Raw genomic sequence first — 23840 nt, 5'->3', positions numbered from 1 at the left:
AGCTCACTATAGGAGTGAGGGCAACAGGGCGCCAGATAGATAGATACGGTAGGTAGGTACTGTAAGTAGGTAGGAGGGTAGGTAGGTCGGTAGGAAGGTAGAGGTACAGTAGGTAGAGGTAGGTAGGTGGGTAGGGGTAGATAGGTAGGTAGGTAGGAAGGAAGGTAGAAGTAGGTAGGTAGATAGGTAGGTACTTTACTTAGGTAGGTAGGTAGGTAGGTAGGTAGGTAGGTAGAGGTAGGTAGGAAGGTAGAGGTAGGAAGAGGTAGGTAGATACTTAGGTAGGTAGGTAGGTAGGTAGATACTGTAGGTAGGTAGGTGGATACTGTAGGTAGTTACTGACCAGTAAACTCCACACACCTCCACTGTTGTATTAGCCTACTTTCTCCAAAATTATCAGACCTGTCCCAGAACATTGTGTTTGAGGGAATCAGGTGAATAGCATAGCGGGAAATGACTAGGCCTAGCCCATGCCGAAAAGTAGCCCACCCTAACATAACTTAGAATGCCTACATTATTTCAGGAAAAGGCAAATGCGGAGATAACTTATGTAGGCTACAAAATGTAAAACAAACTATTAAACAAAAAATAAACACGGGTTTCAAAATCGGGACGTTTAAATTCTTGCTATAAAATCACCAAGAGGACTGAATAATAACTTTTATTTTCCATCAGTGTAGAGGGTCCTGTTTCTTTTTTTGTTCTGGCATACACACGGACACCTCTCGGTAGCGTCCCGTTGAATACGTCACCACATTTTACCGAATAAGATGAAACAGCGTGGAACTGGTGTGTGTTTGTAGCGGTGGCTGAGGTCTGCATTAACTGGTAACTTTTATCAGACTTATATGTTAAGAAAATAATGCATATAGTATTTAGTAGCTTAGGCAGAACTGTTTAGCGCCTCGACTGATTTGTTGCGATTGGCGTTTCCCATTCATTGAATTTGGATAGTGACTGCACATAATTCCCTGTTTATGTTTCTGTTAACTCGTGGATTCTTTTAAAAAAGATCTACACTTTTTTTTTTTGTTGAGTCTGAGTCTTTACAAATGTATGATTGTGTCATAATCTTAATGCACCACTTTTGATTTAGATAAAGATGAAGAATCCCCTGCAGCTACTCGCCCTGTGTGTGCTGTTGTCTCTCCTGGCGAGCCACATCCACGGAGCCAGGCAAGGGCAGGACATCAGATGTGGGGGTAGGTTTCACACTTGGATCATCTTGATTTCATGGTTTGCTCCATAGTGGCTGTCCCGTGGCTTTCTTATGTTCCTCAAACTGTCATGATCATATGCCATTGAACTGTCCCTATTGCTATTGTCAATCAGCATGCCGGGCTCTGGTGGATGAGATGGAGTGGGCCATATCCCAGGTGGATCCCAAGAAAATGATCCAGACGGGATCCTTCAGAATCAACCCCGATGGAAGCCAATCTGTTAGAGAAGTAAGAAGTCACAGACTTCACGTTCCAACCGCAGTAGCACAGACCACGGTTTTATCACTGCAGAGTTGACCTATTTGCATTCATGGTTAATGTGTTAGCCGAACTAAGTAAAACTGTATTTTTTACAATCATTCTGTTAATAGACAGCTTCACCGCTTCCCCTCATCTCTCCATCCTCTCGGTGTGTGTTCCCAGGTGCCTCTGGCCCGCTCCGAGGGCCACCTGCTGGAGCTGATGGAGGAGGTGTGTGAGCGCATGCAGGACTACGGGGAACGCGTCGACCCCGCCACCAGCAGGACGACCTACCAGAGGGTCACGTCTTGGGACGGGAAAGCTCTGGACCTCTCAGAGGCTAAGCTAGACTCCAGAGTTACCGCCGATCTGAAATATGCTGTGGGTAGCCGTTCAAAAAAACATTTCACTCTGTTTTGCAACTGTCATTAGTTTTATGGTAAAGTGGAAGTGAGTGGTACTGTTCTACCATAATGCATTTAGCATTCTAGTGTTCTACCATAATGCATTTAGCATTCTAGTGTTCTACCATAATGCATTTAGCATTCTAGTGTTCTACCCTAATGCATTTAGCATTCTAGTGTTCTACCATAATGCATTTAGCATTCTAGAGTTCTACCATAATGCATTTAGCATTCTAGTGTTCTACCATAATGCATTTAGCATTCTAGTGTTCTACCATAATGCATTTAGCATTCTAGTGTTCTACCATAATGCATTTAGCATTCTAGTGTTCTTCCCTAATGCATTTAGCATTCTAGTGTTCTACCATAATGCATTTAGCGTTCTAGTGTTCTACCATAATGCATTTAGCATTCTAGTGTTCTACCATAATGCATTTAGCATTCTAATGTTCTACCATAATGCATTTAGCATTCTAGTGTTCTACCATAATGCATTTAGCATTCTAGTGTTCTACCATAATGCATTTAGCATTCTAGTGTTCTACCCTAATGCATTTAGCATTCTAGTGTTCTACCATAATGCATTTAGCATTCTAATGTTCTACGCTAATGCATTTAGCATTCTAGTGTTTTACCCTAATGCATTTAGCATTCTAGTGTTCTACCATAATGCATTTAGCATTCTAATGTTCTACGCTAATGCATTGAGCATTCTAGTGTTCTACCCTAATGCATTTAGCATTCTAGTGTTCTACCCTAATGCATTTAGCATTCTAGTGTTCTACCATAATGCATTTAGCATTCTAGTGTTCTACCCTAATGCATTTAGCATTCTAGTGTTCTACCATAATGCATTTAGCATTCTAGTGTTCTACCATAATGCATTTAGCATTCTAGTGTTCTACGCTAATGCATTTAGCATTCTAGTGTTCTACCCTAATGCATTTAGCATTCTAGTGTTCTACGCTAATGCATTTAGCATTCTAGTGTTCTACCTTAATGCATTTAGCATTCTAGTGTTCTACCCTAATGCATTTAGCATTCTAGTGTTCTACCCTAATGCATTTAGCATTCTAGTGTTCTACCATAATGCATTTAGCATTCTAGTGTTCTACCATAATGCATTTAGCATTCTAGTGTTCTACCATAATGCATTTAGCATTCTAGTGTTCTACCCTGATGCATTTAGCATTCTAGTGTTCTACCCTGATGCATTTAGCATTCTAGTGTTCTACCCTAATGCATTTAGCGTTCTAGTGTTCTACCATAATGCATTTAGCATTCTAGTGTTCTACCTTAATGCATTTAGCATTCTAGTGTTCTACGCTAATGCATTTAGCATTCTAGTGTTCTACCTTAATGCATTTAGCATTCTAGTGTTCTACCTTAATGCATTTAGCATTCTAGTGTTCTACGCTAATGCATTTAGCATTCTAGTGTTCTACCTTAATGCATTTAGCATTCTAGTGTTCTACCATAATGCATTTAGCATTCTAGTGTTCTACCCTAATGCATTTAGCATTCTAGTGTTCTACCATAATGCATTTAGCATTCTAGTGTTCTACCATAATGCATTTAGCATTCTAGTGTTCTACCCTAATGCATTTAGCATTCTAGTGTTCTACCATAATGCATTTAGCATTCTAGTGTTCTACCATAATGCATTTAGCATTCTAGTGTTCTACCCTAATGCATTTAGCATTCTAGTGTTCTACCATAATGCATTTAGTATTCTAGTGTTCTACCATAATGCATTTAGTATTCTAGTGTTCTACCATAATGCATTTAGCATTCTAGTGTTCTACCATAATGCATTTAGCATTCTAGTGTTCTACTCTAATGCATTTAGCATTCTAGTGTTCTACCATAATGAATTTGGCATTTTAGTGTTCTACTTGGTGCTACTCACCAAGTGTGCACACAGAGTAGAGAATTGGAAAGTGTTCTTCATCTCAGTGGGATTTGTTTCTCAGTGTGTTTCATTTATTTGTTCAATCTTCCCTCCAGTGTGAGACGATTGTTGAACAACAGGAAGATGAGATAATCGAATTCTTCGCCCATGCGACAGATAACGTCAAAGACAAACTCTGCAGCAAGAGAACAGGTATGCTCTCCTCTTACTGTATTTCACTCATATATTGACTTGGGTGCATTTAATGATTTATTATGACACCACAAATCTTGGGGTGCCCTGTTATGGCGCATACCACAGAGCTCTGTCCTTACTATAGAGACCCGGGTTCAAATCCGGCCCGGGCCTTGTGCTGCATTTCCTCCCCTCTCTCTCCTTCTCTCCTTCTCTCCTCTCTCTCTCTCTCCTCTCCTCTCTCTCTCTCTCTCTCTCTCTCACACACACACACACACACACACACACATTTCCTGTCTAAAATCTTCACTGTGCTATCTAATAAAGCAGAAATGCCATTTTAAAAAAAAAAAAAAAAGAAAAAAAATATTATAGAACAAAATAATTTATTCAGCAAGGTAAAGGGAACGATTTGGGGTACAGATTGTCAGTGTAGATATTGTGTACAGTGGCATGATGTTTGTATGTGGTTTGTTTTGCAGACCTATGCGACCATGCCCTGAAGATGCACCGTGATGAACTCTGACCCCAGCCCAGTCCTGCTGTACACAGTCACAGCTCCCTTCCTTCTGGGGTCGCTCACTCCTCTGGCACTGCCCACAACGCTGTTGCCCATCGCCAGATGTTTACCTTTGTATTACAAAAATTGAAAGTAACATCTTCTCCATCAACAAGGCAGGAATAGGTTTTTATAAATTATCAGGCAACTACTGTGCAGCGTTATAACACCGTCTTTTGTATACGTCATGTTTGTGCCTCTGTCTATAACTCGTGTGTATGCTATGAGATACAGTACAGCTGGTTATAACACATTTGTACCTCACTGAAATATGAAATATAAGGCTTCACAATATATTTTTGTGCTCTTATTTTGAACGTGAATGTTTTTCCCCAAAGAAATCTTCACAAGTTTCATACATAAAACGTTATGCTTTATGATTTCAATATTTACATGCAACAATGTACATTTTCAGGGGTTCCTCTTCCATTTTCTCATCTTGAAAATAATTAGAAATAAAGTTTGGTGAACCCTGTAAATGATTTAAACTATTCCTCTCCAGCACTCCTTCTTATTTATATATTAACTTTGTTTATAAAGTAAATCACTTATTTCCAATGTTCCTGAAAATATATATTTCTACAACATCAACTCGAGTTCAGTATGAAGTGATGGGTATTTTTTGTTGATATGTGGCCAGTAAATCCTCTTTAAAAAATGTGTTACTAAAATACTTGAATACAGTGCATTTCTTCTACGATACATCTCCGATTAGAAGAATAATCCCATCAAGAACATACTGTACATCAGTGACCATGTTCAGATTATCACTGGCCCTGACGTCACCTAAACCATGCTTGTTCTCAACCAATCCCGTGTGAGGGCCTGTTCCTCTCTCAACCTTCACTACGCCACCACACCAGCAGGGGCACCTTCACAGGGGTACTGGCGAACTTGACCAGTACACTAGGTTAATATTTATTCCTCAAGACAAGCCCCCTGCCTCCAACATGTCTCTATTGACCGCCTGCAACAGACTTGCCCCCAGGATCCTCAATTCTAAGGTAAGCCGATGAGACGGCCCAGAGGGAGGGGGACCCGGGCGTTGAGACGTCCCCTATAGCATTAGCATTAGCTAGCTAGCACTACTGCACAACCTGGGCAGGCCAGCCATGTAGCTACCTAGCTAGCTGTCAAACAAGCCTTCTTTTTGAAAACTTACATTCTGAACAGCAAGCTTGCTTAGAGACCCGGTTCTTTTGAAAGAGCCTCACATTTTCAGCGAGCTAAAGCTGGGTAGCTAACTAGGCTAGCTAGCTTTCATTGCCCTAGGTACGTTAGCCCTGTCCATGTGTTTCCATCAATAATGTAAAGTAGACTATGTCGACTTTCTGCCTTTAGTTTTAAATGTCTATAATGTCTTGCTTTTTGTTTTAATGCTTTTAATGTCTCATGTAAAGCACCTTGAATTGCCCTGTGGCTGAAATGTGCTATATAAATAAACTTGCCTTGCCTTGCCTATGTAACGCTAGGGTACTTGGTAACTTAGTTTGGCTTTAATAACGTTATCGGTAGAGCGGGTTGACAACAGAAAGGTTTATTCACTAGCTATACAATAGCACACCAGGACTTGAGCGAGATAAAGCCCTATTACATGGTATGTGCAAGTGCAATGCACACCTTTCATCCTTGAAAGACAAATAACTTTTGACCAACAGTCATCTGTGGGGGTCATGGGGTCATTTTGACCAACAGTCATCTGTGGAGGTCATGGGGTCAGCAGCCACTAAGATTGGGAAGTGTAAGTTAAGCCTGTTCCTGAGGTCCTAACATTCAACACCACAGCCTACGATGATAATGTCAGATGTATTAGTGCTACAGCAGTATACGTACAGTAAAACGGCACAATAAGGGATGGATTACAGTAGGTAGACAGAATATGCAAAATGTATGTACACAAAAAAATGTAACAAAATCTAGGTTATACGCTCAAGTTGTACAAAAGTGCAACACGTACAGTGTCAGGCAAATCAAATTATGTTGAAATAATCAACATTACGTACAGGCAAGAGAATCCTTCCTCACTATTGGGCGGAGTTATATTTCTGTCTGCCGAGGTCAGATCTGAGGTCAGTCCCTCTCAGGGTTGAAAAGGTTTCAATTTTCACCTATGATTTGATATGTAATACCTTCCATCCGTTCATATTGGTTTAAACTTGTGTTGCGCTGTGAACCATGAACATAGCCTATGTATAGGCCCTTGCCTTTGTGAAATAACCTGGTTTTCATTCGTCCCATTGCTTTAAGCTATATCTTAAATTGTGAAGTTGTCCTTCAGTCTGTCTACAGTGATAATAACTCGGCTATCTGGGTCGTTATGTTGACAGTAGCCTGACTTCACTTGGCTGTACAGTATGTAGCCAGCTGTATCTAGCCAAGGGAAGTTGCTATCACTGTTTTCTTTTCCTTTTTTTTGTAATGTTCTGTACTCTGTCACTGAATTACTATATATGTTGAATTACTATATATTGAATTACTATATATGTTGAATTACTATATATGTTGAATTACTATACATGTTGTTTGTAAGCAGCAGGGCACATACTGGTCTCAGTATGTTCTCCCCTGTCTAAATAAAGTCTTTCTATCTATCTATCTATCTATCTATCTATCTATCTATCTATCTAGTCCTACGGTATACTGGCTCACTGAATCATTTCATTTCAGACCTTTATACTCGTAAAGCACTGAGATTTCCCTCATTTACAGTGTTGACGAGTTCACACAAATACATAAATAACAGCAGAACAAATACAATACACAATAACAATAATAATAATTAAAAACAGTTCCAAGTCGAAGTACAAATGTCAAAAGCCATGGATTTAAACTGTGATTGAAGGAAGTACCTCAAGCTTTAGAGTGTGTTGTAAAGTATTCCAGGTATAAGGAGCATCATGGGAAAAAATTAGCTCTACCAAGTTCAGAACGCACTTGAGAAACCCTGGAACCCAGTGATGTTTTTAATGAACAGACCAAGGTGCTTCTGAAACTTGAAACCTTGAAACCTGAAACTTGAAACCTTCCTTGGTTGACTAGTTGTCTCTGAGTCAAGGTTAGGGTCAGGGTTCAAGGTCTTACTTGCTGATTGCTTACTCCTCATAACATTGTCCTTCTTGTCCTTTTCAGAATGCAGCATGTCTCTTTGTGGCCTCCAGAAACGCTACTTCATCGACGTCTGTAAGTACCAGAGACTGCCCTCCTCGTTGATTTGAGACTGATTGATCTTTGTACCCTAGTTTATGCTGAGGTTCTCTCAGACGGTACTATGGGATGGGTTGAGTGGTGATATATGCCTGTTTTTGCCGTTCCTTTGCAGAACCTGAAAGATGTGCTCTCAGACCTTATCCCCAAAGAACAGAGTAGGATAAAGAGCTTCAAACAGCAGTATGGCAAGACTAACATCGGCCAGATCACAGTGGACATGGTGGGTACCGTGAAACAAGGTAATTACTCAAATACCTTCTGCGTATCACTTTTACTGTAAAATATGAAGTGGTGTGTGTGTGTCTGCGTGTGTGTGTGTGCGTGTGTGTGTGTGTGTGTGCGTGTGTGTGCGTGTGTGTGTGTGCGTGTGTGTGTGCGTGTGTGTGCGTGTGTGTGTGCGTGTGTGTGCGTGTGTGTGTGCGTGTGTGTGTGTGCGTGTGTGTGTGTGCGTGTGTGTGTGTGTGCGTGTGTGTGTGCGCGTGTGTGTGTGTGCGCGCGTGCGTGTGCGTGTGTGTGTGTGTGTGTGCGTGCGTGCGTGTGTGTGCGTGCGTGCGTGCGTGTGTGTGTGCGTGTGTGCGTGTGCGTGTGTGCGCGCGTGTGTGTGTCCCCAGGTGTACGGTGGGATGAGAGGAATGAAGGGGCTGGTGTATGAGACCTCGGTTCTTGACCCTGATGAGGTGAGTGTTCTCCAGGGAGGTTCCCCGGGGAGAACCTAAACACCTCAAGCACTGAACTCTGTGGATTTAGAACGTAGACGGGCCTCCTTAGTAGAATAGACTATACGTTTACCGAGACACCAAGCATAACTCTTTATGTACGAAGCAAAATGGGGGAAAAATTAATTGTGGTGAACGCAGTAGTGTAGTGGGCTCTGAATGAAAGCACCTAACATACAGGGATCAAAGTTATACCCCCCCCAATGATAATGATAACAGCACTATTGATACTAAATACCGTTACTATATACCGTTGTGACTCTTGTCCGCGCTGCTTGTATGGCTGCTTGTCGAGGCTGGCTGCCTGTATGGTAATTCCCTCCCCTGCCTCCCCTGGTATTGTATTTTGTATGTCGTAATTGCCTGTATGTTGTATTGCATTTTGTATGTCGCTCTTTCTTCCTTTTTATGTTATTTGTATTGTGAAGCGCTTTGTGCATTCGTGCTGTGAAAGGCGCTATATAAATAAAGTTTGCTTACTTACTTACTTACTTACTTACTTACTTACTTACTTACTAACTTACTTACTTACTTACTTACTTACTTGTTTCAGGGAATCCGTTTCCGTGGCTACAGTATCCCTGAGTGCCAGCAGCTGCTGCCCAAGGCAGCCGGGGGTCAGGAGCCGCTGCCCGAGGGTCTGTTCTGGCTGCTAGTGACCGGCCAGGTGCCCACAGAGGAACAGGTCAGTACAGCTGCTGTCTGGAGAGATGGTGGTGAGTTCACTCACTTGTTTGACGATTGAAGACAATCAATCAATCAATCAAAGCTTTATTTGTATAGCGCATTTCATACCCAGAGGCAACACAATGCGCTTTACAGAGAACAAGGGAGGTGGGCATACGACCCACTCTCTACATATTCCAGAGGGAAGCAAAAAAACAGTAATCACCCGGGGGCCAGATAAGTGAGCTGTAAAAATTCTTCCCTGACCCCTCTCAACAAGGCGATCGCGCAAGCTCCTGGAGTATGTTTGTGTGACATCACATGGTAGAGATAGGTTGATTTGTGTATGTGGTGTATACAGTATATATTCGCTGTAAAAAGCGATGCAAACCGTTCTGCCATAAACCACATCGTAATCATGAAGCTTCTCGGCAGAGCGAGATCCGCTGACCCTAGCGGTGTGTGATCTCCCCAGGTGAGCTGGCTATCGCAGGAGTGGGCCAAGCGTGCGGCCCTGCCCTCCCACGTGGTCACCATGCTGGACAACTTCCCCACCAACCTGCACCCCATGTCTCAGTTCAGCGCCGCCATCACAGCCCTGAACAGTGAGAGCAGCTTCGCCCGCGCCTACTCCGAGGGCGTCAACAAGGCCAAGTACTGGGAGGTGAGCTCAGCTCAGGGACACGGCCAACAGACCTGGGCTGAGCTTCCCAGAGGCATCGTAGCGCTACGTTCATCGTAGCGCTATGATGAACGCCATAGCTTACGATGAACGTAGCGCTACGATGCCTCTGGGAAACTCAACCCTGGCTAACACGTCAGCTGTACTACGACATTCTAAGAAAACATTCTTTTTTTCCCCAATTTAGTTCGTCTATGAAGACTCCATGGATCTGATCGCTAAGCTGCCCTGCATCGCAGCCAAGATCTACCGTAACCTTTACCGCGAGGGCAGCAGCATCGGCGCCATCGACTCCAGCCTGGACTGGTCCCACAACTTCACCAACATGCTGGGATACAGCGACGCCCAGTTCACCGAGCTCATGAGACTCTACCTCACTATCCACAGGTTAGGCACCTGAGAACTGGGTTTAAAACTCTCTCTACCATCATTGCTCTACCAGTTCTGCGATTAAATTCCCGTTTCTGTAACTCTCTCCTGCCACAGTGACCATGAGGGTGGCAATGTGAGCGCTCACACCAGTCACCTGGTAGGAAGCGCCCTCTCCGACCCCTACCTGTCCTTCAGTGCAGCCATGAACGGCCTGGCTGGGCCACTTCACGGCCTGGCTAACCAGGTGTGTATGGGTGTTTGTATGACGCTAACCAGGTGTGTGTGGGTGTTTGTATGAAGCTAACCAGGTGTGTATGGGTGTTTGTATGAAGCTAACCAGGTGTGTGTGGGTGTTTGTATGAAGCTAACCAGGTGTGTATGGGTGTTTGTATGAAGCTAACCAGGTGTGTATGGGTGTTTGTATGAAGCTAACCAGGTGTGTGTGGGTGTTTGTATGAAGCTAACCAGGTGTGTGTGGGTGTTTGTATGAAGCTAACCAGGTGTGTATGGGTGTTTGTATGAAGCTAACCAGGTGTGTGTGGGTGTTTGTATGAAGCTAACCAGGTGTGTGTGTGGGTGTTTGTATGAAGCTAACCAGGTGTGTGTGGGTGTTTGTATGAAGCTAGCCAGGTGTGTGTGGGTGTTTGTATGAAGCTAACCAGGTGTGTGTGGGTGTTTGTAAGAAGCTAACCAGGTGTGTATGGGTGTTTGTATGAAGCTAACCAGGTGTGTATGGGTGTTTGTATGAAGCTAACCAGGTGTGTGTGGGTGTTTGTCTGGAGGCAACCAGGTGTGTATGGGTGTTTGTATGAAGCTAACCAGGTGTGTGTGGGTGTTTGTATGAAGTCAACCAGGTGTGTATGGGTGTTTGTATGAAGTCAACCAGGTGTGTGTGGGTGTTTGTCTGGAGGCAACCAGGTGTGTATGGGTGTTTGTATGAAGCTAACCAGGTGTGTATGGGTGTTTGTATGAAGTCAACCAGGTGTGTATGGGAGTTTGTCTGGAGTCAACCAGGTGTGTATGGGTGTTTGTATGAAGCTTGGACCTCAGTTGTATCTCAAAGTCATTTGATCCTGTCAGAAGAATGTAATGGGAATTTGCTGTAGCGATGTGAAGCTGCCTGTCTGACTGAGCTGTCTGTCTGTCTGACTGAGCTGCCTGTCTGACTGAGCTGTCTGTCTGTCTGACTGAGCTGTCTGTCTAACTGAGCTGGCCCCTGTCTCTGTGTCTGTCTGACTGAGCTGTCTGACTGAGCTCGCTTCTGTCTCTGTGTAGGAGGTTCTGTTATGTCTGACTCAGCTGTCTGTCTGTCTGAGCTGTCTGACTGACTAAACTGTCTGTCTGACTTAGCTGGCTCCTGTCTCTGTGTAGGAGGTTCTGTTTTGTCTGACTCAGCTGTCTGTCTGACTAAACTGTCTGTCTGACTTAGCTGGCTCCTGTCTCTGTGTCTGTGTTAACTCAGCTGGCTCCTCTCTCTGTGTAGGAGGTTCTGGTTTGTCTGACTTCAAGCTGTCTATCTGACTAAGCTGTCTGTCTGACTGAGCTGTCTGTCTGACTGAGCTGTCTATCTGACTAAGCTGTCTGTCTGACTAAGCTGTCTGTCTAACTGAGCTGTCTGTCTGTCTGAGCTGTCTGTCTGTCTAAGCTGTGTCTAACTGAGCTGTCTGTCTGTCTGAGCTGTCTGTCTGACTAAACTGTCTGTCTGACTTAGCTGGCTCCTGTCTCTGTGTCTGTGTTAACTCAGCTGGCTCCTCTCTCTGTGTAGGAGGTTCTGGTTTGTCTGACTTCAAGCTGTCTGTCTAATTGAGCTGTCTGTCTGACTGAGCTGTCTGTCTGACTGAGCTGTCTGTCTGACTAAGCTGTCTATCTGACTAAGCTGTCTGTCTAACTGAGCTGTCTGTCTAACTAAGCTGTCTATCTGACTGAGCTGTCTGTCTGACTGAGCTGTCTATCTGACTAAGCTGTCTATCTGACTAAGCTGTCTGTCTGACTGAGCTGTCTATCTGACTCAGCTGTCTGTCTGTCTGAGCTGTCTGTCTGACTGAGCGGTCTCCTCTCTCTGTGTAGGAGGTTCTGGTTTGGCTGACGGCGCTGCAGAAGGAGATGGGAGGGGAGGTGTCTGACGAGAAGATGAGGGACTACATCTGGAACACACTCAAGTCTGGAAGGGTGAGAGGACAGAGCCTAGGGTGTGTTGGGTGGGAGTGGCACAGCTTTTTAATGTCTTTTATTACTTTTATCTAGGGAGATAAGGCATGGTAATAACAAGAATATATGATGATTATATGTCCTCTCATATCCCCAGTACCCCATCTCAACGTTTCGTTTTTCTAGGTAGTCCAATGTCTACAAGTAAATGGCCAGACTATCCTGTCAGAAGCCTAAATAAACTAAATCTGTTGCTGTAGTTTTGTGGCATGATATGTATAATATTATCACTCGGTAATCTATTTGGAACGAATCCTGTTTGATCATTATTAATTATGGATGGTATAACAGGGCTCAAACTGATGCTCTCGACATCAAGGAGCACCAGCAAAAATTTAGGAGCACTCATCAAAGTGTAAGGAGCAACCAACTACAGTATGGGGCGGTATGAGATTTTGACGGTATGATAGCTAAAATGTGCAAAGTGTAAATGTTACACATTTTTAACAAAATATAGGCCATTTTATTTTTAAATATCAAACAATCTAGACCATTTGTGAGGACACATCAAGGCACTGTGACTATAAGGTAGGTTGTCAGGCCAAACATGTAGTTACTGTAGACTAGCGGTTTTATGTCAATGAATGGAGAAGAGGCTCCACACTTTTAGAGAAAGCATTGTGTTCTTTAACTTGAGCTTGATAATGTTGCTAGCGTTCATGAAGTCAAGAGCTTTGTCCCAGTTCAAACCCCGTTTTTCTGTGACCCTCGAGTCGAGATATGGCTGTTTAGGCTTTTAAGTCATGGGAGGAACATTTTAGTTTTCACCACCACTGCGAACGACAAGGCATGTGAGTGTGCAACTAATCCAGAGAAAGGGACGTCCGAATGCAAAAAAGGTCACACCACAACTATTATGTGCACTCACACAAATACTCCCAATTATATTTTCAGGTTGCACAGATGACATTTCAGGAGTATATGGGACCAAAACGGTCACAATTTTGAGCCTTGTATAATCTGTACTAGTCTATTAGCCATTACTCATGTTAATATTTTTTGATCCCCATTTATTAGTAGTGATATTGGCCTAGCTTCTTTCTCTCTGAGAGATGTTGTCGTGGTGTTTGTGCGTCCAGGTGGTGCCTGGCTACGGCCACGCCGTCCTGAGGAAGACTGACCCGCGCTACGCCTGCCAGCGAGAGTTCGCCCTCAAGCACCTGCCTGACGACCCCATGTTCAAACTAGTGGCTCAGCTCTACAAGATCGTCCCCAACGTGCTGCTGGAACAGGGCAAGGCCAAGAACCCCTGGCCCAACGTCGACGCCCACAGCGGGGTGCTGCTCCAGGTGGGTCTGCAGCAGGATGACATCACAGGAAGTGGTCAGATTGACTGACAAACTCTCAGCGACAGCCACAGAGGAACAGGGCTGAGTTTCCCAGAGGCATCGTAGCGCTACGATGAACGCCGTAGCTTACGATGATCGTAGCGCTACGATAACTCTGGGGAAACTCGGCCCAGGGCTCCAACTAGAGGAATAAAAAAAATAATTGAGTCCACACACTGGTGCATATAAATGATGGGACTGTTCTCAATGGTTTATTTTAACCTTTCGATCATTGTGATCTTCATCAGAAATCAATATCACAATGATTGCAACGTTATTATAAACTATTGGGAACAGTCCATCATTTATATGCTCCAATGTGCGGACTCTGTTCTTTTTCTAGTTCACTACTCCGGTTTGTCCTGCACCTGGTCTGCATAGTGGATGTGAAAGCTCTTTTTTTCCCTCAATTATCTCCAACGAGGAATACCGTCTTATTAAATCTGTTCTCACTGTGTGGACCAAATCATATTCCAAGAATATGTTTCACTCGGAATATAATTAATCCACCTTTTACCTACCTTAAAAGCAGTTGTGGTTTTCTTGTGAACAGTGTAGTCAGTCCACCCGTTGTCTTCCTTGTTTACAGTACTACACCATGACGGAGATGAACTACTACACGGTGCTGTTCGGCGTGTCCCGGGCGCTGGGGGTGCTGGCCCAGCTGGTGTGGAGCCGGGCGCTGGGCTTCCCCCTGGAGCGGCCCAAGTCCATGAGCACAGACGGACTGATGGCCCTGGTGGGGGTCAAGTCCGGCTAGAGTGGACAGACGGACGAGGAGGAAGAGGAAACGGGAGGGGGGGGGGGGGGGACAAGGGGAGGGATCCTGACCATAAAGTACACTTATGAAAACATTAAGAAGGGCCTTTGCTGGATTTAGTTGGTTCCATATTCAGTGATATTTTCCTTTCTGTGTATCTGGGCAGTTCTGTCGTGAGACACTGACTCGGTTCTTGTAAAGAAATCTAAATATCAAGTGTTGTTCGTTGTAGTAGCTGAGGGGCACTCTGTCAGCGGTAGAAACCAGCCTTTACAAAACATTACCAAACAGTGACGACACTCCATGGCAGGAAAATTCCTCGTGTAATATAACCACTCATCAGGCCTCACAGTTCGAGTATGTACAGTGACCAGGGTCTGTAGGTCTGTAATAGAGTATGGATCTTTATCAACGATTTCACACCACTGTCAATAAATTCACTTCTTTCAGCTGGGAATTCACCAGCCGACAGCACCTGGAAACACTGAGCTTCAGCAGCAGCTACGTCTGTTCTCTGGGGAGGGGAGGTATGGGTTAGAACAGTAGAACAGCAGCTAGGTCTGTTCTCTGGGGAGGGGAGGTATGGGTTAGAACAGAGAACAGTTCTCTTGGGAGGGGAGGTATGGGTTAGAACAGTGGAACAGCAGCTACGTCTGTTCTCTGGGGAGGGGGGGTATGGGTTAGAACAGTGGAACAGCAGCTACGTCTGTTCTCTGGGGAGGGGGGGTATGGGTTAGAACAGTGGAACAGCAGCTACGTCTGTTCTCTGGGGAGGGGGGGTATGGGTTAGAACAGTGGAACAGCAGCTACGTCTGTTCTCTGGGGGAGGGGAGGTATGGGTTAGAACAGAGAACAGTTCTCTGGGGAGGGGAGGTATGGGTTAGAACAGTGGAACAGCAGCTACGTCTGTTCTCTGGGGAGGGGAGGTAGGGGTTAGAACAGTGGAACAGCAGGGTACCACATCAGTGTTACTTTACATGTCTTCCTAAACTCTATCTACATATGTTTGGTAAATGTTCTAATCACTTCACGCAATTGCTCATCCAGTGTCCATAAATCCATATTCTGGTATGGCTTCCCCCCCTTGGTTTCTGTTTAGTTTGAAGGGTTCTTTCTGGCTGGGGGAGTGGACGACCTTGTGTGTTTGTAAGAGCCTGTTTCAATACAGTGATTGCAAACCATATCTAATATCTGATACACTCCAACTGGGCACCACATCACTATCCCTTAGTGTTCACATTATTTCTTTCACATTTCCAGACGCCGTCTTCTGTTCCGTCTCTTTCCACAACACTGAGCAGATCGCTTCCCACATGCTGCAGTACAGTAAACATACAAGGGTTCTAGGGTTTGAAGTTTCTACTGCATTTGTTCCTGTTCTAGCAGACCTCGGGTTCTAAGAGAAGTCAGTGTAATGTGAGACCATCATTGTAGAGTGGATGAAAGATCTGAACTTCGTACCGTAGCAGAACAGGCGTGTACAGTACAGTGGACGTGGGAGATAAAATGGACAACAAAATGGACAAACGACTAAAAAGTCCAATAAATGTTTTTATTAACAGTGACTTGTGTACTGTGGTTGCCCGTCTACACTTGTCAATATAACATAATTTAATTGATCACGACTTGATTGTGTCATAGCCTTCTAGTATTCATAGTATGGTCATTGTTGTGTTAGTCTAATAGGCAGTGTACAGTATACACATTATGTGCTGATGAATCTATTCTGAGGATGTTTCTTGGTATGAATAGTGTTCTAGACATGAAACCACTGTGCTCTGATTTCGACTCCCCTTTGGCCGGGTTAAGACCTCATGTACCTTTCAGAAAGGTAGGAAAATTGATGTGTTGCTCCCTTAGACACAGGCCTAAATAATCGCCTTATATTTTTACATCAATTTGTGTGCTTTGAATTGAACAGCAACTCCGGCACTGTCAAACTGGTCAAATCTAGAATAAATGCCTATATGTCCTGATACTGAAAATATTACAGAAGTTGTTGAGGCATTTATTTTCAACAGACGCATAACAGTGAGCAAGGGAAGGTACTTGAGAAATGTTTCCCATTTGCAAACCAGCAGAATGTAGATCTCAATTAACACATTATTTGTTTTACTTTTATAAAAACCCAAAATACAAATGCTAAAAGCTATACTAATAATATAATATTCCTATGATTGCAGACATTGAAATGGATGATAAAAGTTTGCACTAATGAGAGACCTGAAAATCCAGTGCACAGCAGTCCAGACTATTCGTGTCCATGTCCATTTGCAGTTTGTCCAACCGACGCTCCGTCCATGTTCTGAAGATGATCCGCCGGTGACGTCAGTCCAGCCTCAGTCACACCTACTTGTTGTAACCACGTGACTTTCAGTGCTGATTCTGACAAAGCTAGAGATGCAAATCTTAATATTTTACACAATACAACATTATACTCCACACCATTATAGTATCCAGATTCACAGACATCACAAGTGCACTTACTGCAATGATGAACCTGAGACTTTTAACACACGTATTTTATAGTTGCCATTCCTCCATGAAATTCTATAATAATACGCATAATACGTAATATACTATTTAAAGAAAAAAATTAAGATTTTGTCTAACGAATGCTCGTCAAAATGTCAAAACCACACACAGATTGTTGTGCAATGTGAAAACTCTCCACATGGTGTCGCTGTTTCTACATGACCTTTATAGTTGCCATTCCTCCATGAAGTTCTATAATAATACGTATAATACGTAATATACTATTTAAAGAAAAAAATAAAGATTTTGTCTAACGAATGCTCGTCAAAATGGCAAAACCACACACACATTGTTGTGCACCACACACACATTGTTGTTATATTATATTGCACTGTACTTTAGATTGTGATTCTTGCACTTTGCCTTCAGCACTAGATGATGCCCTTAGTCACTTGTTTTAGAAAGAAGATGCACTTGTGAGTTCTGGCAAGTAGTAGTACATTGGCTCTTCCTACGTTAAATGCAATTATTGTTAGTCGCTTTGGATAAAAGCGTCTGCTAAATGACTGTAATGTAATGTAAATGTAATGTATGGAGGAATATACTATTTAAAGAAAAAAAGAAATATTTTGTCTAATGAATACTCGACAAAATGGCAAAACCACTGCAATGTGAAAACTGTCCACACGGTGTCGCTGTTGCTCCCAAACCAGCCACGGGTCGCGAGGCACCGGAACACAGCTACGCAGCACGGTCTGGGCTCGCGAGCACCAACGGCACCGACCAACCGACCGGAATCTCCCGTGATAAACCCTCCCGTCTGTCCCCGAGTAAAACGAGGAACATCTTAGTTATCCATCCCCCCGATCCTCATGAAGGAGCCTCGACCAGCCTGACGGGGAGATGGGGATACTAACTATAACAGAGCAGGTATGAGCTAGTGAGCTAACCATGACTGGGAAGGGTATTAACAGGCTAGGCTAGCTAGCTAGTGCTAATGCTAACCCTAATTATAGTGATAATGCTAGTGCTAGTGCTAACCTGCTAGCTACAACATTAGCTTATTAACAGCAAGAACGCGTATTCAATTCTTTATCGTCAACATTTCAATGTCTTATTAGGTTTGTTAGACTTGCTTATCTAGCTAGCCAACTAACATTATTAGCTACCTTCTAGTGCTAGCTAACAATGCTAAGCTAACTAACCTTCTAGTGCTAGCTAATGCTAATGCTAAGCTAACTAGCCTGCGCTAACGTTATTAGACGGTTTGGCCTGTGTGTGCTGGTCGTTATTCAGTCTCACAATCTGGATTAAGAGCTGTATCCTTTGATTTGACACATTTGTTGACCCCCCTCTGTCCAGACGGTGTCTTTTGCTTGTTATAAATAACCTCCCATCTTTCCTTTCAATCGTTGTTAGCTAGCTAGTGGCTTCCTCCATGAATGGTCCCTTTCCAGGTAGTAGATGGAGCCGGCCTCATCCACTTTGGCTTGCTAGCTACGTAGTACAGTATAAGTCTATAACATGAGCTTGGAGATGTTTGTAGATAACGTTAGGAGAGTCTCGAGTAGAGAGGTAACTAACTAACATAGTTAACATGCACTAACATAGTTAACATGCACTAACATAGTTAACATGCACTAACATAGTTAAGTTAGTCGTGGACAAGCAAAACACCTCGACAGCAGGGAGAGATAAGAAGGGGGTTTTATATTCTAGGACTTGAGCCATTAGCACTGTGATTACCATCATACAGACTGCTAGGCTTAACTACAGATACTCTGAAAGTTGAACACGTCTTTAACACTGTAGCTCTCTATTTCCAGACTCCACTGGTCCAAGCCATATTCAGCCGAAATATAGAGGAAGTCAAATTTTTGTTGCACAAGGAGGAAGAAGTCAATGCACTGGTAAGATCTGCCCATCAAACATCATTCCACGAGTTGCACCGCACACTTTGTTGACCTGTACATTAGTTAAGTAGCAAAGCATTACCCCCTGAACAACAACAAAACAACCTATTTGAGAATAAGATATAAATGTGTGTGTATGCATGATTTGACTGTTGTGCAGATGTATTTGAGGACAAGGAGGAGATGAGCTTAGGGTTAAGGGATTGGGGGAAGGAAAGGCTTAGTGGGGGATTGAAGGCCTCTTCCAATATGTCTGGCATGTAGAGGTTTACGCCCTCCACCTTCTGGTAATCTGACTAGCTGTCTGACCCGACGCTATGGGCTACTCAATGTCCAGTTAGGGTACACACACACACACACACACACACACACACACACACACACACACACACACACACACACAGCAGCCTTTACTTTCAAACCGAGACGATGACGGCGTGGGTATGGTGGTGTATAAAAACGGGATTGTATCTACTAAAGTGGAGAGTTTGATTCCTAGATCGCTGAGTGTGTGCTTTCCATGAGCCTTTAGAGATATGGCCTGCTGCCCAGGGCGCAGTTTGGCAATTGTCAGAAGTTAAAATAAAATCAATTGAAATACTAAATACTAGATTGAGTGATACTAGATATTAGATATAGTGAGAGATATACTAGAGTCTTCTCTTTGGCTAAAGTCACACATCACCTCATTCACTTAGTTTGTGACCAGGGAGCTCATTGCTATTTTTTTTCATTTGCTTTTCTATGTTTTTACAATGTCTAACTTTTTACCGAACATTGGTTCAAGTTCTGGAATTGGGCTTGATTGATAGAGAATTCCCCTTAGTGCATCTTGTCATTATTGGTCTCCTTTTGTCTTCAGTGCTTCCTGATGAGGAATCTTCCTTCTGCTTGTAGATACGATACTTCTACTTCCACAGTCTACTGTTATGTTACTATTATGTTTTTGGCTGTATTATTATTTACATAACATGTTTGATGTAGCTTGGTCCACCCATATCATAACCTGTGATTAATTAAACTGTGCTCATTGGCTGTTGTCTGCTTCTTCTCTCAGGACCAAGAGCGCCGTACCCCCTTACATGCTGCTGCTTGTCTGGGTGATGTTCAAATCATCAACCTTCTCATTAATTCAGGTAACTTTCTGAATACAACCCCAGTCCACTCTTGGTTGTTGTGTGTTTTGCTGGGCCGGAGTTGGAGATGATTTCTGTCTGTGTGAGTGTTTTTTGCTGAGTTGGCGATGGTTTCTGAGTCTGTGTGTCTCTCAGGTGCTAATGTTAACGCTAAGGACCAAGGCTGGCTGACCCCTCTGCATCGAGCAGCTGCCTCACGCAATGAAGTAATATCTCCTACAGAACACAATCCATATGAACCTGAACCTGTTATTGTTGTAATCTCCCACTGTCAGCCATTCTAGGACTTGTGAAATGGTGGGTGATTTAAAACGCTTAGATTCTCTCCTCCCCTCTCTCCCAGAAGGCCGTGGGCGTGCTGCTGAAGGAGGGGGCAGAGGTCAACACACGGGACAAGTTCTGGCAGACGCCGCTGCACGTGGCCGCCGCCAACCGGGCCACGCGGTGCGCCGAGGCGCTGATCCCACAGCTGAGCAGCCTGAACGTGGCGGACCGCTCCGGACGCACCGCCCTGCACCACGCCGCACACAGCGGACACGCAGAGGTAATAACACAGTATTAACACACCACGCAGCACACAGCGGACACGCAGAGGTAATAACACAGTTATAACACACCACACAGCACACAGCGGACACGCAGAGGTAATAACACAGTTATAACACACCACGCAGCACACAGCAGACACGCAGAGGTAATAACACAGTTATAACACACCACGCAGCACACAGCAGACACGCAGAGGTAATAACACAGTAATAACACACCACACACGCAGAGGTAATAACACAGTAATAACACACCACACAGCAGACACGCAGACGTTGGGGGGGGGGGGTCAGTCGGTAGGGTGATAGCTCTGTAAAATTATTCCTACTCCTTATTGCCTCTTTTAGATTTAAACACCCCTGTAGCACAAACGGTCATTTCCTGCTCCAACGGTGGCTGAGTGCGTTCAGAGGGTAGTTTTAACTCTGCTCCTCCGTCCAGATGGTGAATCTGCTTCTGAACAAAGGGGCTAACCTGAGCGCCAGCGATAAGAAGGAACGACAGCCAATCCACTGGGCAGCCTACCTCGGTAGGACGGACCTCCTAACCCCACCATCGCATGCATGTGTGTGTGTGTGTGTGAGTTGTTGTAATGCCCAAGTGTGTCTCCTCCCTCAGGGCATCTGGAGATCGTGAAGCTGCTGGTGTCTCGCAGTGCTGACGCTGTGTGCAGAGACAAGCGCGGGTACACGCCCCTCCACGCCGCCGCCGCCAGCGGCCAGGTCGAGGTGGTCAAGTACCTGCTGAGGCTGGGGGCAGAGGTCAGAGTTCATCTGCTGTGAATGAACGCCAGCGCAAATCTTTAAGAGAATCTGGGTTATCAACAAAACCTAAAACCCAGAAACGGATGTTCTCCCTGCTTAACGCCCTGCGTCTTCTTGACTTCCCCGCGCCGCAGATCGACGAGCCCAACGCCTTCGGGAACACGGCGCTCCACATGTCGTGCTACGCGGGCCAGGAGTCGGTGGCCAACGAGCTGGTGAACCGCGGCGCCAACGTGAACCAGCCCAACCAGCGTGGCTGCTCGCCACTGCACCTCGCCGCCGTCTCCACCAACGGGGCGCTGTGCCTGGAGCTGCTGGTCAACAACGGCGCCGACGTCAACATGCAGGTGAGGACCAGCGACGGGCGTCAACGCTGCTCAATCAATCAATCAGTCAATCAATCTAAGCTTTATTTGTATAGCGCATTTCATACCCAGAGGCAACACAATGCGCTTTACAGAGAACAAGGGAGGTGGGCATACGACCCACTCTCTACATATTCCACAGGGAAGCAAAAAATCAGTATCACCCAGGGGCCGTAACAGAATAACAGTGTTCATTTTGACAGCAAATTTTGATTTAGTTTTAGTCATAGTCTTTTGATGTGTTTGAGTCACATCAGTTCTGCGCCGGTACCATGGATGTATTAATAGAACCAGTACCAACTACAGTACATGTTCTGTGGCTCAGAAGGAGGTAGACTGGGTCGCCCAATGATCGTAGGGTCGCTGGTTCGAATCCCGGTTCCTCCTGATGACATGTTGAAGTGTCCTTGGGTAAGACACTGAACCCCAAATTGCTCCCAATGAGCAGGTTAGAACCTTGCATGGCAGCTGCCGCCATTGGTGTTTGAATGGGTGAATGAGAAGCCTTCATTGTAAAGCTCTTTGGATAAAAGTGCTCTATAAGTGCAGGCCATTTGCCATTTGTTGTAATTGATTTGTTGTGAGATTCTCGCGCTGTTTGTGTTGACTGCTGTCTCATTTCTATGAACACCACTCCACCTATTGTCTGGGTTCTAGTGGTTATTAATACAGCCCCAACTGGTTATTAATACAGCCCCAACTGGTTATTAATACAGACCCAACTGGTTATTAATACAGACCCAACTGGTTATTAATACAGCCCCAACTGGTTATTAATACAGACCCAACTGGTTATTAATACAGACCCAACTGGTTATTAATACAGCCCCAACTGGTTATTAATACAGACCCAACTGGTTATTAATACAGACCCAACTGGTTATTAATACAGACCCAACTGGTTATTAATACAGACCCAACTGGTTATTAATACAGCCCCAACTGGTTATTAATACAGACCCAACTGGTTATTAATGCAGACCCAACTGGTTATTAATACAGACCCAACTGGTTATTAATACAGCCCCAACTGGTTATTAATACAGTCCCAACTGGTTATTAATACAGCCCCAACTGGTTATTAATGCAGACCCAACTGGTTATTAATGCAGACCCAACTGGTTATTAATACAGCCCCAACTGGTTATTAATACAGACCCAACTGGTTATTAATACAGCCCCAACTGGTTATTAATACAGACCCAACTGGTTATTAATACAGACCCAACTGGTTATTAATACAGTCCCAACTGGTTATTAATACAGACCCAACTGGTTATTAATGCAGACCCAACTGGTTATTAATACAGTCCCAACTGGTTATTAATACAGCCCCAACTGGTTATTAATACAGACCCAACTGGTTATTAATACAGCCCCAACTGGTTATTAATACAGACCCAACTGGTTATTAATGCAGACCCAACTGGTTATTAATACAGACCCAACTGGTTATTAATACAGCCCCAACTGGTTATTAATACAGCCCCAACTGGTTATTAATGCAGACCCAACTGGTTATTAATACAGCCCCAACTGGTTATTAATACAGCCCCAACTGGTGCTGAGTGTAACATGGTTGTTGCTCTTCTTCTCTCTGCAGAGTAAAGAAGGGAAGAGTCCGCTGCACATGGCCGCCATACACGGCCGCTTCACCCGCTCCCAGATCCTCATCCAGAACGGTAACGAACCTCATCCCAACCTCATCACCTGGCCTGAGCTCTCCTCTCCTCTGCTCTCCTGTCCTCGCTCATCTCTCCTCTCCTTCTCTCCTCTCCTCCTCTCTCCTCTCAGGTGGGGAGATCGACAGTGTTGATAAATTTGGCAATACTCCTCTTCATGTTGCTGCTAAGCACGGCCACGAGCTGCTCATCAGCACCCTGATGACAAATGGTGCTGACACAGCCAGGTACGCACACACACACACACAGCCAGGTACGCACACACACACACACACACACACACACACACACACACAGCCAGGTACGCACACACACACACACACACACACACACACACGTGCAGGTCTGTTGTCATGGCTGTCTCTCTCTCAGGCAGGGGGTTCATGGGATGTTTCCTCTTCACCTGGCGGTGCTCTACGGGTTCTCAGACTGCTGCCGCAAGTTACTCTCCTCAGGTGAGCCAACTGACCCCGCCATGTCTATCTGACCCGCCATGACTAACTGACCC

The 23840-nt window shown here is 44.5% G+C and overlaps 3 protein-coding genes across 4 annotated transcripts in view; all 3 read left to right on the top strand.

The window, feature by feature from the left end:
- Positions 1 to 775: 775 nt before the first annotated feature.
- cnpy2 (canopy FGF signaling regulator 2) lies at positions 776 to 4763 on the top strand. 2 transcript variants are annotated; one of them, XM_084441026.1, is made up of 6 exons: positions 776 to 814; positions 1097 to 1202; positions 1333 to 1448; positions 1644 to 1841; positions 3872 to 3968; positions 4433 to 4763. In XM_084441026.1, exons 2-6 carry the CDS (start codon positions 1103 to 1105, stop codon positions 4474 to 4476), a joined length of 555 nt encoding a protein of 184 aa, XP_084297152.1. In that variant the 5' UTR covers positions 776 to 814; positions 1097 to 1102; the 3' UTR covers positions 4477 to 4763. The 2 variants fall into 2 exon arrangements, with proteins under 2 accessions (XP_084297152.1, XP_084297151.1); XM_084441025.1 differs by having other exon boundaries at positions 782 to 828.
- Positions 4764 to 5368: 605 nt separating this feature from the next.
- Positions 5369 to 14465, top strand: LOC311310890 (citrate synthase, mitochondrial-like). Its single transcript, XM_084440477.1, has 11 exons — positions 5369 to 5513; positions 7639 to 7689; positions 7829 to 7936; positions 8328 to 8393; positions 8986 to 9117; positions 9574 to 9762; positions 9968 to 10167; positions 10267 to 10396; positions 12220 to 12321; positions 13440 to 13649; positions 14278 to 14465. Exons 1-11 carry the CDS (start codon positions 5460 to 5462, stop codon positions 14446 to 14448), a joined length of 1413 nt encoding a protein of 470 aa, XP_084296603.1. The 5' UTR covers positions 5369 to 5459; the 3' UTR covers positions 14449 to 14465.
- Positions 14466 to 17713: 3248 nt separating this feature from the next.
- The window catches only part of LOC311311739 (serine/threonine-protein phosphatase 6 regulatory ankyrin repeat subunit C-like), a 20312-nt gene continuing 14185 nt past the window's right edge, over positions 17714 to 23840 (top strand). The window contains exons 1-11 of the mRNA XM_084441495.1: positions 17714 to 17853; positions 18750 to 18833; positions 19894 to 19972; positions 20108 to 20178; positions 20316 to 20516; positions 20963 to 21050; positions 21140 to 21282; positions 21420 to 21632; positions 23254 to 23332; positions 23445 to 23559; positions 23705 to 23787. Coding sequence (XP_084297621.1) covers positions 17827 to 17853; positions 18750 to 18833; positions 19894 to 19972; positions 20108 to 20178; positions 20316 to 20516; positions 20963 to 21050; positions 21140 to 21282; positions 21420 to 21632; positions 23254 to 23332; positions 23445 to 23559; positions 23705 to 23787 — 1183 coding nt within the window. The 5' untranslated portion in view covers positions 17714 to 17826. The remainder of the gene's footprint in view (positions 17854 to 18749; positions 18834 to 19893; positions 19973 to 20107; positions 20179 to 20315; positions 20517 to 20962; positions 21051 to 21139; positions 21283 to 21419; positions 21633 to 23253; positions 23333 to 23444; positions 23560 to 23704; positions 23788 to 23840) is intronic.

Source organism: Borostomias antarcticus (genome assembly GCF_949987555.1).
Source record: "Borostomias antarcticus genome assembly, chromosome: 7".
NCBI lineage: Eukaryota > Metazoa > Chordata > Actinopteri > Stomiiformes > Stomiidae > Borostomias > Borostomias antarcticus.
Note: the sequence above shows the minus strand (reverse complement) of the source record. Positions and strands in the feature narration are given on the sequence as shown.